This window comes from Mus caroli, chromosome 1, assembly GCF_900094665.2.
Source record: "Mus caroli chromosome 1, CAROLI_EIJ_v1.1, whole genome shotgun sequence".
NCBI lineage: Eukaryota > Metazoa > Chordata > Mammalia > Rodentia > Muridae > Mus > Mus caroli.
This window is the reverse complement of record NC_034570.1, coordinates 119,166,407-119,181,890: the sequence shown is the minus strand read 5'-3', so window position 1 is coordinate 119,181,890 and position 15,484 is coordinate 119,166,407. Positions and strand designations below refer to the sequence as shown.

The following is a 15,484-nucleotide window of genomic DNA, read 5'->3' as shown; positions in this document are numbered from 1 at the left end:
TCAGACATGTGGTATTATATCTGGCTTATTTGGTACTGGGGATGGAACCTAGGACTTGTGCATGCTAGGCAAGTGTTCTTCCAGCTGTGGATCAGCCTCAGTCCAGAGGGCGAGTTATGATATGAAAATACAAGAGAACCGAAGCTCGGGATTGGGAGCTAGAGAGACAAGGTACAGTGTGGTTTATGGCTTCACAATAGCCCTGTGATTTCTATACAGGAGCTTACACTATCATGGAAGGGGGACAGGGAGAAGGTCATGGGATGAAGGAAGCATTCTGATGGCCACTGAGGCATCTGAAGGAAGGGCAGGAAAGATGGCACTGGGCTCTGCTACATGGCATCAACTGGCACTCTGACACCTGTGTCCTCTGCATTATATAACAGGAAGTGGAGATCACATATCAGAGGAAGTCACCAGCAGTCCATCTATACGGAGCCCACGGCATTGTTGGTGATGGGACAAAGGACCACCGTTAGTAGTTCCTTCTTGAGTCTGTGCTTACAGATCGCCTCACAGTTCACTTACACCAACAGGAAATAACCAAAGGGGAAGGTGCTTGAGAGGAGAAGTCAGGGAGGATGTGTCTCAGAGTTTCCACAGCAGTCCTGGGCAAACTAAACTCCCACAGGATGGCAGACTCCCCATGGAAGCAGGCGTTTGGGGGGCAGCTCAATCTATGGTGGGCGCAGACATCTCCTGTCTTCCCAGAATGACTTGGAGAGTGCCCTGTATACAAAAGGCACTTAAGCAATGCTTTTTAAACTGATCAGATACGTCTAGAATGGTTACTTTAACAAGATTCTACCTCATGTTTAGGTAGAAAAAGAGACCATACTCTGTAGAAAACTATGAGACTGGGGATAATGACCAACTCCAGATCTGTGGCCCCGAGTGTCCCATGGGATGCCCCGAGTGTCCCATGGGATGTCCCGAGTGTCACATGGGATGTCCCGAGTGTCCCATGGGATGCCCCGAGTGTCCCATGGGATGTCCCGAGTGTCCCATGGGATGCCCCGAGTGTCCCATGGGATGGGGCATGTCTGCAATTTTGCTGCTGGAGGTGGAGACAGGTGGATCCCTAGAGCTCACTGGCCAGCCTGCCAGGCCAATGTGCTTTAGACTTAGTGAAAAATACAGGTCTCAAGAAAAATACAGTGGAGAGCAATAGAGAACTCACACACATGTGAATGCATGTGTAACACACCCATGTTCACAGAAACATGTAAATGCACACACATACACACCCCTACTTTATAACTCTTACCCTTTTGGGTTAGGTAGGATAAGCTACCAATTTTCTATAGATCTCTCCGAGGACAGGATTAGATCATGTGAGCATGTATGACTCTAGCCGCTCTCTTCATGCCTGGGACCCATGAGCCTAAAAGGACTGTCAGCAGGGTCTGAGACCCAAGCCCACATCTGCCACCAGCTGTTTTGTATCTCCCAGAGCCTCCTTAAAATCCTCAGGCCAGATGCTATGGCTAGGCTATGGTCTGCTCTGTTTACTGACAGCAAGGGACTGCAATGTCCCACATGTGTTCCAGGGCACAGGTCAAATGCAGGCAGGTGGAAAAACAGACAAACAAACAAACAGCAACCTTCTGGTTTAAGATGGCTTTTACTGCATCTTCTACTTCCTCTCGGTTATTGAGATCCACAGTCCAGACGTGTGGCCGGCCGATGAAGACTTCTGCATAAGGATGCTGGGATGTCAGCTGTAAGACAGAAGACATGCTGCCTCTTAGTTTCATAGATGCATAGCCGCTCAGATCAAGGTGTGGGCTAGACAAGGCATTCTGTCTTTACACGTCAAGTCAAGTTGAACTTAAACAGGAGATGAAGTGTTCTTGTCCTCCCTGCAGCAAACAAAACCTTCTAACAGGCAGATAGAAAAACAAAAACAAAAACATAGAGTGATGTTTTGAACTTTGAAGCCCATTTGGAAATAGAACAGTGTCATAACAAAGAGCTCGGACAGCTGTTCCTAGGTGAACTCAGGGCCTTTATACAGGAAGTCAGCACTCTATCACTGAGCAGGGCCTGCGGCCTTCCACGGTGGTCAGTATGGATTGTCAGACTGACAGGATCTAACCTCTGGGCATGTCTGAGAGAGTTTCTAGCTTTTGTTAGTTGTGAAGGGAAGCCCCACCCCAATGTGGACAGTACCATCCTTTGGGCCAACGTAGTGGACTATATAAAAAAAGAACGAGCAAGCGGACAGCAGCATCCACCTCTCTCTGCTTCCTGACTGTGGCTGCCATGGGACCAGCTGCCTCAGGCTCCTGCTGCCTGCCCTTCCAGGACAGACTTGTGCCCCTGAAGTATGAGCCAAACTAACGGCTCCCTCTTTGAGCTCCCTTTTGTTGGTTACTGTGTCACAGCAGTGAGAAACTAGTTAGTACAACCTTACAGTATCTTGGGCACTTGGGGACTTAGTCTCAGCCAGAAATCACCTCCATAAATTTAGCATCTATTCTCCTGGCTAGGATGGACAGGTACATACAGAAAAAATAACAATAAAGATCAAAGCCGTGAACCAGGCATGGTGACACATGCCTGTGATTTCTTTACTTGGCAGGCACACATAGGAAATCACAAAATCCAGGCCAACCTGGGACTACACCATTAAACCTATTTTTTTTTAAATGGCTGGAAAATTACCCAGGCATAGCAATAGTGATTATGGGAATGATGGTGAGGGAATTTATGTCATCAGAAGAAACTTTCAAACGGCTTCAGACATAATCATAACAACACCAAAACATGAAATGTATTGATTTTTAAAAGTTATGTGTGTGTGCGTGTACCTATATATGTATATGTCTAGGTAGGTAGTTGCCTACAGAAACCAGAAAAGACCCCCTGGAGCTGTGGTTACAGGCAGTTGGTTATGAACTGCCTGCCATGGTGCTGGGAACCAAACGTTAGTCCTTGAGAAGAGCAGAAGGCGTTCTTAACCACTGAGCCATCTCTCCAGCCACACAGCAGAGGATTTATAGGGACAGTTTAGAATCAGAAAAGCAAAGAGTAAGTCTCCCCCCTACAGGTTGTCTTCTGAGATGACTCTGCAGGGAAGGGCACTTGTTGGGACTGATGCCCCAGGATTAATCCCCATATGCTAGAAGGAGAGGACCGACTCCCAGCCTCCAGTGCACTGTGGCACATGCATACTCCCTCCCCAAGAGTAAATGTGAAACAAAGTGTGGCTGAGGAGGCTGAGGAGGCTGAGGAGGCTGAGGAGGCTGAAGGAGGTTGAAGGAGGCTGAAGGAGGTTGAAGGAGGCTGAGGAGGCTGAGGAGGCTGAAGGAGACTGAAGGAGGCTGAAGGAGGCTGAGGAGGCCGAGGAGACTGAAGGAGGCTAAGGAGGCCGAGGAGGTTGAAGGAGGCTAAGGAGGCCGAGGAGGTTGAAGGAGGCTAAGGAGGCCGAGGAGGTACTCTACCATACAGTGCCTGACCCACAGACACAGAGGCCCAGGGTCCATTGCAGAACTGTATAAAACCAGGATGGTGGTGTGTGCCTGTAATCCCAGCACTCAGGCGGTAAGGGCAGAAAGATCAGGGAAGATGCAGTTAAGTCATCCTTATCCACAGTGTGTTTGAAGCCAGTGTGGACTATATAAGGCCTTGCATTAAAAAAACCAAAACTTCAGCCAAAGCAAGCAAGCATGTCTCTTGGCTACTCTGGGCTTGTTGGAAGTCCACGCCTGCGCTTTCTTCTCACACAGAGGCAGCAGTGGACACAAGAACCTTTTCTATATTTGTAGAGGTATTTTAGGTGAGGACCAGGGACACATAGTAATACCACCAGGCCGGTGTACACATGGAAGACTTGTCATTTCCCAAGGAACTTTTGTTGATAGATTGATACTGATTTTGAACATAGGGCCCTGACTATATCAAGATGGTCTTTACCATCTACTCCATTTCCAGCCCAGAGAGCCTTTAAATGCCTTGCTGGGATTTCGTGTGGACTCATGGAATGGAGTTCTCTGAGACCATTTGAGAGTGCCCACTGAGCTGTCCAGGAGTGTAATTAGCATACACCATACAGATCAGGAAAATGTCTTTTTAAAACAAGATTTATTTAGTTTTTTTATGTATATGAGTACACACTGCAGCTGTACAGGTAGTTGTGAGCCTTCATCTGGTTGTTGGGAATTGATTTTAGGACCTCTGCCTGCTCTGACACTCTGGTCGGCCCCAGTTGCTCTGGCCCAAGGATTTATTTATTTATTTACAGTGTAAATGTACTGTAGCTGTCCTCAGACGCACCAGAAGAGGGCGTCAGACCTCATTACTGATGGTTGTGAGCCACCATGTGGTTGCTGGGATTTGAACTCAGGACCTTTGGAAGAGCAATCAGTGTTCTTGCTCGCTGAGCCATCTCACCAGCCCCAGGAAATGTCTTCTTAAAACGAATAATATCTAAGGTACCCCAGGCTGCCGGTGCCAACTCATGCCATAGGTGAGCATAACCTCCAACTTCTGATGTTCCTACCTCCACCTCCAGAGGGCAGGGAGGACAGGGTTAGGCAGGGCTGGGGCTGGAACCCAGTGCCTCTTGTACGCTGGGTGGGCATTCCCTGGACCTTCTCCTGGTTTTTTGGAGACTTTATCCACGAACAGTCACCATTTCAGAAAAATATCACAGCATCATCAATGCCAGTCAGGGTATGATGCTCCAGCAGAACACGCCTCTGGGGCAGATGTCATCCTGGTGATAGCTGTGTACACGTGTGCGATCTGCACACAGATTATACTCGTCTCCCTTTTCATAGTGTCAAACATAAGAAAACAAGCTGACAGTGTGTGCTCAATGTTTTATTCCTCTTAAATACAAACATCCACTTGTAAGGGAGAACCAGACATCCCATCGTCTACTAGAATTCTTGGCACATAATACTGAGTGAAATACCTATTATTTTCCTAGAAATTATTTTTGTATTTTTTATATATTAGAAATTAAAAAAAATGATCTGCACAGGCAAGTTCTGTTACTTGCAGATTTCATTTCTGGAGAGAAAATATGTTCTATTTATGAACGCATTAGATCACCTACTCACTCATTTACTGTACATATCTACGTCTGTGTGTGCAGGTGTATGCTTCTGGGCGTGTGTTGTGGCCAGCACGAGATGCTGGGTGTCTGACTGTGGTACTCCTCCCGTTATTCACATGAGACAGCGTCTCTCGATGACCTGAGCTCACTGTTTTTAGCTGGACTGCCAGGCCAGGAAGCCCCAGTGATCTCTGCTCCCCACCACCCCTGCCACCCCTGCCACTCTGCCACCCCTGCTGTTACAGCACCAGAGGCAATGCTTGGAGGCTTGTGCTCCTACCCACTGACCCTGCTCTGCAGCTGGAAATGCATTCTAACAGTCACTAGACAGGCTGCTGCTACTAGTGCGATGGCTTCTGCTTTGGAGGCCAGTCCCTTTATTCCTTTCCTCTTCAATTTCCATAAGTACGGAGACACTTGGAGAACTCCAAAGCTGATTGGCACCAGCCATCTCTCCCACTCTACCCCTGGTATCTTATCACACTAGTGACTGCAAGCCCTGTTTGGGGCAGGAGGCCAGGACCTGCACGAACTGCTGGGAAAGCCTGCAGGAAATTACAAAGCCTTGCAGTCTCGAGGCTACGACCTTTCTTGGTTTACTATGCATGCTCCCTCTGCTGTCAGAGCCCTCGTTTTTTTTTTTTTTTTTTTTTTTTTTTTTGACTGCATGGTTAGTGCTGGAGACTTTGCAGGACCACAGAGCTGGGGAAACCTTTATTTATTAATTAAAAAAAAATCTCGGTACAAAATATTTTGATTCAATACCAATCCACAAAGTCATAGGCTGGGCCAGGCATTGGGCTAATCAATCACTAACACATATATTATTTATCAGACTTCATATATATCATGAGGATTCCAAGGACCTTGGGTTCTACAGAACAGAAACTAACAAAGCCAAGTTCAAGTCTAGCTCTCTCCACAACTGAATAGCTTTATGTGGAGGGGTTTGTTTTGTTATTTTTGTGTAAGTATGTGCATTTGTGTGGAGGCCCAAAGGGATTTTTCTTTCCTTCCTTTTATTTATTTATTTATTTGATAGGGTCTCTCACTGACTGTATGAATCCATAAATCAACCTCGGCTGGTTGGCCAGAGTCTCAGGCGCTTGCCTCTGCCTCTCCAGCACGGGGACTACACGTGCCCACCAGCACAGCCAGCGTTTTCCCTGGGTTCTGAGGACTTAACTCAAGTCCCCCAAGCCTTTTCTATCATCTGAGCTGTCTTCCAAGTTTCAATTCAGTATCTTTGAGCAAAAGAGAAGCCACCTTAGAGAACAACACTAAATTCTTAAGAAAAAAAAACCCAACCAAACGAAGCCTTAAAACTACTCCTAAAATTTACACACACACACACACACACACACACACACACACACACACACACAGACATCCCAGGGCTACATTTATACCATTAGACCTTTTCAAAATGTCATATCATTCCTGCTTTCTGGCCCAGAGAACAAGCTAATTAGTCCACCTAGCGCTAAGATTTCAAGTGCCATCCACCAATACCACCATGTAGTCATTTACACAGTAGGCCAGGCTCTTTCCCCTCCCCTCTTTTAAGGCCCCTGATTATTTACAAGGCCGCTCTAAGCACTCAGCAAACACATAATGCTAAGCCATCACTGCTTTATTCGTTTGCATTTGCTGAGGGTTACTTAACTTTTATGAGTGAGGCGTTTTTGATTCATTAGCCCTCTCAGAACTCTGTTCCTCCTGGTTAATTTATTGAGGACCATCTGATCTCAGCTACTTCGGTGTTTATCTGTCAGTAGATTTACAGGGGATACTCCGGACATGTAGCGTCACCGGAAATATGAGAGGCAACCTCCAAACTGCTATAGAACCTCCAAGGGGACTCTGTGCTCCCTTAATAGGTTCCTATTAATATGCTTCCCCCAGTATAAAGATAAAAATCTAATTCATATTAAAGTATAATGAAACAACTCCACTCCTCAGGGTCTTCTGGGTCTTTCTTCTCTGCCCTGAGTAGCCAATATGCTTTGAACACGTGGTCTGATGCAAAAACACAAAGGTAAACTAGCACTTTGGAATCTCAGTTTTCCCCCTCCCTTCAAGTTAAGGTCAAGAGAAATGAAGACAACTGACCTTGATCAATGTCTGTGTATGAAAGGTAGTATAACAGAAAACACCAAACGGATTCAAAGACCATATAGTACTGTGTGCAACTTACTCATTTGTTGAGGTAAGAGAGATCATTTCTCTGTGTGAGTGTTTATATGCTTGTGTATGTGTGTGTTTGTGTGTGTATGAGAGAGAGAGGGAGGGAGTGAGAGATAGGAAGGGAGTGAGAGGGGGGGAAGGAGAGGGAGGGAGAGAGGGGGGAGAGCAAGCACTAGCTTTCTTGCTTGCTCTCTGCCTTTTTCTTCTGCCTCCTCATGCTGGTGGCATATGCCATTGTGCCTGAAGTGTTAAAACTATCTGTTTGTTTGTTAAAGGTGTATGTGTGAGTCTCTGCATGTATGTGTAGTGAATAGATACATGCTTGGTACCCAGAGAGGCAAGAGAGGGCGTGGATCCCCTGGAACTGGAGTTACAGGTGTTTATGAGCCACTGAGTGTGGGTGCTGGGACTGAACCCCAGTTCTCAGCAAGAATACTGAGTGCTTTAACCCCTGAGCCGCTCCCCAGCTCCCTCCAGGCCAGAAAGTCTCAACCTTCCTAATGCTGCAACCCTTCAATACAGCTCCCCATGTTGTGGTGACCCCCATCCCCCATAACAGTATTTATTTGCTACTTCATCTTCATAACTGTGATTTTGCTACTGTTATGAATTATAATGTAAATATCTGATATGTGACCCCTGTGGGATCAAGAAACACGAGTTAAGAACTGATACTCTAGCGGTTTCTGACTTAGAAATCTGTAGACTTGTAGGCAGCTCTTTTCTAATTAAAAGCATTTTTGGTTAAGGGGATAGGGAGGCCTTTGAGAGCTGTGACAGCAGGGCATGTGAGCCTCTTTGCCGTAAGATCAAGGTCACCACTCCCCCTCAAAGCTGTTAGATGATGTTACTCTTCAGCATGAGGCAAATTAACCTTGGCTCTCCCTTGTTCAAGCATACTAGAACCTCCCACTTCTCCTTTCTCTTTAAAGCCCATCCCAAGCCCTTTCAGTTATCCCTGAATAGGCTTCCTTTTTGCCACTCCCCTCTCACCTGCTTTGCGTTCATGTTGGTCTCATGCATTTCAGGCTGGCTTTGAATTTGCTATGTAGCCAGTGATGACTTTGAAGTTCTTACTCTCCTGCCTCCACCTCTAAAATGCAGGAATTACAGGTGTGAGCTACCACACCCATCCTGGGTATTCTGGAGATTGAGCCCAGAGCTTCTGCATGCTAGACAAGCATTCTACCAAGGAGGCTCTGTCTCCATCCAGCCCTGCTCAGCTATTATTTACCTTGACGGTGCAGCCGCTCTCTCATGCTTCCAGAACAGAACAGATATGGAACTACTAAAAAATGGGAAGCACTCTGCTACACCCCGCTACAGCAGCTAGGACCACAGGCTGTGTGTGGACAGGCTCAGCTTCTGTCCACTCCCTCTGAGGTCTTAGACTCCTGTAGGATCACTAGGGAGTCATCTGGATGAGGTCATCTGTGCAGCCACTGACGGGACTCTCCACTCTCTTTCGCTTGTGGGCTCATTTAAGGGCTGACAGAACCACCCCATGTGGGTGCAGCCCATGTGGGTACTTCAGGGTCTCTCCTGCCCTCCCCACCTTCAGCACAGTCACATGGCTGGATGACAGCAACTATGGAGGACACTGTGCACGTCTTCAATACTGGCTGACCTGGGCACTGTCATGGGACACCATTCCCTGGGCATGAGGTAGTGGAACGTGTCCAGGAGTGTCCCCCAGTGCGAGTGTGCATGTAGGTGTATCTATGCATGTGTATGTGTGTATTCCTGGATATGGAGGCCACAGCTCAACTTCAGATTACTCCTCAAGGCCATTCCTCTTGTTCTTTGAAACAGGGTCTCCTCCTAGCCTGGAGCAAGCCAAGAGCTAGGTTGTCTGGCCAGCAAGCCCCAAGATTGCCCATCTCCTTCCCTCCAGGTCTAGGATTACAAGGGAGTGCTCTCATGCCTAGATTTTATTTTATTTTATTTTATTTTATTTTATTTTATTTTATTTTATTTTAGCTGTTCTAGGGACTGAACTCAGATCCTCCTGCTTATGCGAAAGCATGTAACCGACTGAAACTCTTTCCACAGCTCCAACTTTTAAATCTTTTATGCACCATGGGAGCCACTAACATACAGAGGAAGAGAAAATATTTCCAAATTATGTCTGCTAGATGGTTAGTACCCTAAATACCTAAGGAGTGTCTATCACTCCATAGCAAAACACCCTGAACAAACCCCATTTAAAAAATAGGCAAAGGATCTAGGTAGATATTTCATCAAGACTGCCACAGATCAAATGTGGAGGAGATAGAGGGAAGAGTTACATTTGATGTACTATTTGGGGTACAAGGTCAGAAAAGTAACCCAGAGGGGAAAGAAAGCAACGGAGTTGAAAATGAATGTTCTAGAGAAGGCGCTGCTGTATCACACTAGGCTTTTCTAACGCTGTGATTTTCCCAGCCAAAGGCCCTGAGGGATCCTGCTTTAATGTCCCATGCATGAGCAGCCAGGAGAGTCACTAAGTACCCAGACATAACAAGGAAGCCAATCTCATGGTGTCTTGCACACACCTGTGTCTGTTCAGACACAGAATCTTCCTCGCCTTTGCCACACTCATCACCCACACTGAGCTGTAAATGACTTCTGCTTATTGCCCCAAATGTATCCCAGCACTGCTCCACGGTGACTCATCACCCAATGCAGGTTTCAAGAGCATTTGCAAAGGCAAGTGGAACAAGGCTCCTGTGACAGGCTCTGGCCGTGAGGGGACAGGCTATCAGCATGGTGGGCTGAGGGTGGGCTAAAGACTCAGGCACAGCTTTCATTATTTATGATGTCTTGTCTCTAGGGTCTGATGTTCTCTCTCCTCTCTCTCTTCTCCCTCTCTCTTTTTCTCTCTCTCTTGGAACTCCCAAAGAAAACTAGACTCCCAGGGATCCACCTGTCTCTGCCTCCTCAGTTCTGAAATTTTAAGAGTATGCAATCATGCCTAGCCTCTTACAGAGTTCTAGGGAATTAGTGTGTATGGTGAGGGCTTTACTATTGACTAAGCCACGTCTCCAACTCTGAGGCTGATGTTCTCCAAGTAATCACTGGGCACAGTTCCTTCCCTCTTCACCGGGTACAGTGAGAGGTGAGCAAGCACTCCCTGTGGCCTCCTCTAGCCGTGGCTCATTCTAGCCGTTAGCTGTGACTAGACCAGGACACCCAGGGTCATGAGAAACAGAGTTAGGGTGGGAGCTGGAGGCTTTGCTCGAAGGACAGGAGCTCGGTGTGTGAGCATGAGAACCTGTGTGGGACTCCTCCGCACACGCCAAAGATGCAGGGTGGGCATGGCATCCCAGAGCAAGCTGGAGAGCTGGAGTGGTCAAATCAGTGAGCTCTGGGTTCAGGGAAAGACCCTGGCTTAGTGGATAAAGTGGAGAGGGAGGGAGGAAGACCTCACACTCACTTCAACCTCTGGCCTCCACATGCATGTCTGTACATGTGTGCATACCTTCATGTGTGCATGCATGTACACACAGGAGGACCATATGCACACACAAATCCAGAAGCATAAAAGAGAGACTCACCTCTCTCAGTGTTGGCTTGCCAATGAAGAAGTCTGTGTTTTTGCTGCTTTTGGGAGGGTTGAACTTGGGGTTCAGGAAAGCACATCCATTCGCGATGGCCTCCAGGGGAGCTGGACCTTCATAAGGGAATCCGAGCCCAACGAACAGCTGTAAGACAGGAAAAAACATCACATGGAGATACCAGTCACGACTGCCTCTCAGCTCCTGTGGTCTGTTTCTGTGGCTGCCTCTGATGTTTTGCAGGGATCTTAGATCTCCAGGTGGGTGACTTGCGACAAAGAGAAGGAGCGTATACCAGGATATGCAGAATAACATGTGCAAGGGCCTGCAAAGGAACTTGCCTTTTCCCATCTCCTTTTCTGATGTGAAAAAAAAAAAAGTCAGGGACTGAGGGACAGGGAGGGCAAGAGTGTAAATCAAAACCAACAATAAAACCCAGGACCCAACAATCCTCTTTCTGTCACTCAGCAGGCGACATAACTAGAAAAACACTTTCTTAACTAAACAGAAGGTTTCTTCACTCAAGCAGGGAACAACAGGCTCTTTCAGGAACTCTGGGGACCAGGAACAGAAAGGTCACTTGGCGGTTTGATTTCAGTTCAAATGAAACTGCTTTCGACCTTGGGAGGTCAGTAAACATGGGTTTTATGATAGCGTTCTCACTGGGGACACCACTAGCTGGCTGGTTTTGCTTTTTCTTCTGTGGGAGCAGAGGTTTCAAACTGCAATTTCCCAGCTTCCTTCCCAAGCTAGCAAAACCTCAAGTTTCCCTAGATGGACGGTAGATGGCAGCAGAAACAAGCTAACGGTCCTTAGAAAGCCCACAGTGCCCCGAAGCTGTTGGGACAAAGGGATGCTTAGGCAAGGGTTGGTAAGGTGCACAAAATGCAAGTCTCTGTGCATACCAGGTGCAGGGGAGTGTGCTGTGAGTGGCAGTCACCAGGCAGGGTCCAATCCTGGCTCTCTCTGCCCACACGCAGAAGCCAAGTCTTAAACGGAACACACCAAGTGACAAGGGGACATGGGTGTCTCGTGCCTGGTGGGTGTGAGGTAGGGTGGCAGATGCTGAGGTTCCTTGCTCTCTCATGTTCAGAAAGAGCCAGGCCATTTCCACCAAGAAATGTAGCCATTCAGGCTGGAATGAAGATATTTTAGAGATAAAGAGACATTAGTGCCCCTCCCTTTGGCAACCAGACATAGAAACCAGGAGCCCCATGGAACTGGGATTTCTCCTGAGTCTCACACTGGGAGAAGAGTTGTCCGGTGCTGGCCTGGCAGGGGTTGGTGGTGGTGGGAACACTGCTTCTCCGCGGCGCTGTGTCAGAACTCCAAAGATGAACCTGGGAGGCACTAGACCTCTTTCTTTGTTTCTCTCCCCAGTGTGGCCACAATGTAACTCTCTTTGCTCTTCACTGTCACTGACCTCTTTTGTTGACCCATTGAGGAAAGATGGCTGAACCTGCCCCGCATGTTAGGGCTGCCAGGGCCCAGACCTGACCCTAACAGCTGCAGACACAGGACTGCATTGGGCACTCTGGCTCTTTTTGACTCTAAGAAGAAGATGCTAGGCAAGACAGGCAGGGTCTTGGCAGGTTTAAGGAGAGCTGCTGGAGCCCAGAGTGTTTCTCCACCTCTGAGCATTGGGTCTGCCAAGGAGTGCCGATAGCCTCCTTAACCCTACACTGTCATAAACAACCCTGGGAGAGATGGGAGCAGCACATGCCTTAGCCATTCCAACAGAGAATCCTGGCGGGCTGTGATGATCTCCTTTTAGATCAACCAATCTGAATCTACTAAATAAAGAGTGAGAGGCTATTGCTTGATGAACTCAAATGTGACCTAAGTTTAATTATACCTGAATAATAATTTGCAACAACTCCTAGGCCCTTCTGGCCCAGAGTATCTCAGTACACATCAACACTTGAGGGGGCTGGGGAGACAGCACAGTGGGCAAATAAGTGCTTGCTGTGCAAGCATCAGCAACCTGATCCCCAGAGCCCGACAGAGCTGGATGCAGGAGCATCTATCTGCAATCCCAGGCTCCTACAGTGTGATGGGAGAACCCTTTGGAGCCTGAAGGCCAGCTTGTTGGGCATACGCAATGGTGAACAGTAGCCACCCCATTTCAAACAAGATTGGGGAGGAGAATGAACACCTGAAGTTTTTGTTTGATGTCCACATGTGCAGTGTGGCATTCATGTAGCTGCTCTCATATATGCGAACACACACACACATGCATACATGCAGTACTAAACACTTTGCACCAGCTCCCCACACCTCAATCACCACTTGTCAAGGACTCTTAAGCAAACACCACACCATTTCTTAGCAATGAGTTTTCTTGTCACACTAGTTAAGGTGACATGCACTGACGCATGTCCTTGAAACACTGAAATAACAGTTTTCTATCAGCTGTCAGTAAGCAATTTTCCCTTAGTTCCTATGTCCTCATTACCTGTGACAGCACAATGGAGCACATGTATGAAGGTCGCAGAGCGTCTCTAAGAGTTGAATAGCCACAGTCTAGGGAGAGAGAACTCAGCATCTCCATTCAGAAGCTTCTGCCCATGTACAGTCTTTCACACACCTCACCATGTCCCCTTGCCCTTTCTCTTGATCCATTACTGTGCCTACTTGCAGCCCTTCCTTCCTCCCTTCCTTCCCCGACCTCTGTCTCTTGTCTCCTTTCTTTCTGAGGATCCCATATTTATTTCCACTACACCCCTACAAATTTCTTTACCACAGAAGAGAGAAATGCAAGACAAGAAAGCGTCCAGGCCTGGGGAGAGAGCCTGGTGGGTAACACTACTTGCTCCTGAGTTTGAATCCTCATCACTCAGGTAAAACTCTGGGTGTGGTCACATGCTCCTGCAACTCCAGTACTGTGTGGGTGGGGACAGGACACTGCTGGGGCTTGCTGGTCTCCAGCCAAGCTCCAGGTTCAATTAGAGAGCCTGCCTCATGGGAATAAGGCAGAGCATTGTAGAGCAGGACACCCGCTGTCGTCTTCCAGCCTCAGCACAAATTCACATGGCTGTACACATCTGCATACCTGTGTATGCACATACATACATACATACATGTACAAAGACTGGATGAAGAAACCATTCGAGTACTAAGGTTCAATAATTCCATGGAAAACTGGCCATACTGTATGGGCTTAAGCCTGCTCTTCAGAAGGTCAGAGTTTAACAAGGATATTCTAGATGTCAGCCATCTCCATGGTCACAACTCCAATTCCACCAATGAGTGTTTCTAAATAGAAGGATCACATGCTCCAAAATTAAAATTATGACAAGGAAGATTAGACAAAGGAGCACATGTTTTATTCATAGAAAGGAATGGGGCACCCTGACACAGTCACTGAGATATTTTTCTCTGTTTTGAAAGAAAAAAAAAAGAATTGTTTTAACCCTTAGTGAGCCAATGAAGATTCTTTTAACCATTCCTGGCTTAGCTGAACTGGGTTGTTCAGTTTCATTCATATCTATTATGCATGCGTGTGGTTATGTGCGCATGGATGTACATGTGTGTAGAGGTCAGAGGTCAACCTTGGGTGTCTTCCTCAGGTTTTTCCTATTGTTTTCTGTGATAAGGTCTGTCTATTTCGGCTGGGCTGCTTGGCCAGTGAGCCCCAGGGATCCACTGGCCTTCATCTCCCCAGTGCTGGGATTAGGAGTGAGTACCGCTACATCCAGTGTTTTAGATGTGGATTTTGGGGGATCAAACACAGGTTCTCCTGCTTGGAGACAAGCACTTCACCAACAGTTATCTCAGCCTCAGACATCTGAATTAATTACTTTTTTATGCAATGGTATTTAAACCCAGAGACTCACATATAGTACTATATCACACACCTGTATACCTATGTGTGTATATACATACACACCTACATATACAAGAACTGGGTGAAAGAAACCATTCAGATACTACGGCCAAACTCTTCCAGGGAAAATCGGCCATACTGTATGGGCTTAAACCTGATCTTTAGAAAGCCAGAGTCTTACAAGGATATTACATCCCACCCCAGTTCTGAACATTTTTAATGGAGAAACACCAAGAATAATGGAATATTGGATCCACATAAACGCAGCATGTGCTTTTCTGATCATTATTAATTAGCCAGTGTGGGAGGATCAGGAGGGAATCTGAGCAATGAATTAACCTCAGTTTGTGCCCCCAAATTGATTACTGGTCAAAGGCTCAGGTAATGAGATGATTATGCAGTCATGAAGACTAGGATTCAAGTTCCGATGCTACCAATTCCTCATTCGGTAACCATGGCAACTGCCTCAGTGTACGGATTCTCCAGGCTAGACCCTTAGTTAGAGTAACATGAGCACTGTCTTCTTAGGGGCAAACTGGGCAAACTGATGCTTTTGTCATGGACCTGCTGTGAGCATTGAAGGAGCTGGTTTGCAGAAATATTCAATACTCTCAGGCACAGTGCTAGTGACCATTCGAGAAATAGTCTCCCATGTTTGAGTCCAGTTGTAATTTGACACCGCTGAACATTATGTATGCTGTTCTACCACACAGTTGGAGGTGAGGTATATGATATGGACTGTTTGCTAAAAGTGACAACTTTACCCCTTTTATGTGTATTTATGAGTTTCCTTTTTCCTTTCCTCTCCTTTCCTCTCCTTTCCTCTCCTTTCCTCTCCTTTCCTCTCCTTTCCTCTCCTTTCCTCTCCTT

The 15,484-nt window shown here is 47.0% G+C and overlaps 1 protein-coding gene across 8 annotated transcripts in view; it reads right to left on the bottom strand.

The window, feature by feature from the left end:
- Mgat5 (alpha-1,6-mannosylglycoprotein 6-beta-N-acetylglucosaminyltransferase) overlaps positions 1–15,484 on the bottom strand; it is a 280,247-nt gene that overhangs the window by 16,438 nt on the left and 248,325 nt on the right. For all 8 annotated transcript variants that reach the window (XM_029476546.1, XM_021156480.2, XM_029476555.1 and 5 more), the window contains 2 exons: positions 10,789–10,935; positions 1,605–1,721 (listed from right to left, as the gene is read on the bottom strand). In XM_029476546.1, coding sequence (XP_029332406.1) covers positions 1,605–1,721; positions 10,789–10,935 — 264 coding nt within the window. The remainder of the gene's footprint in view (positions 1–1,604; positions 1,722–10,788; positions 10,936–15,484) is intronic.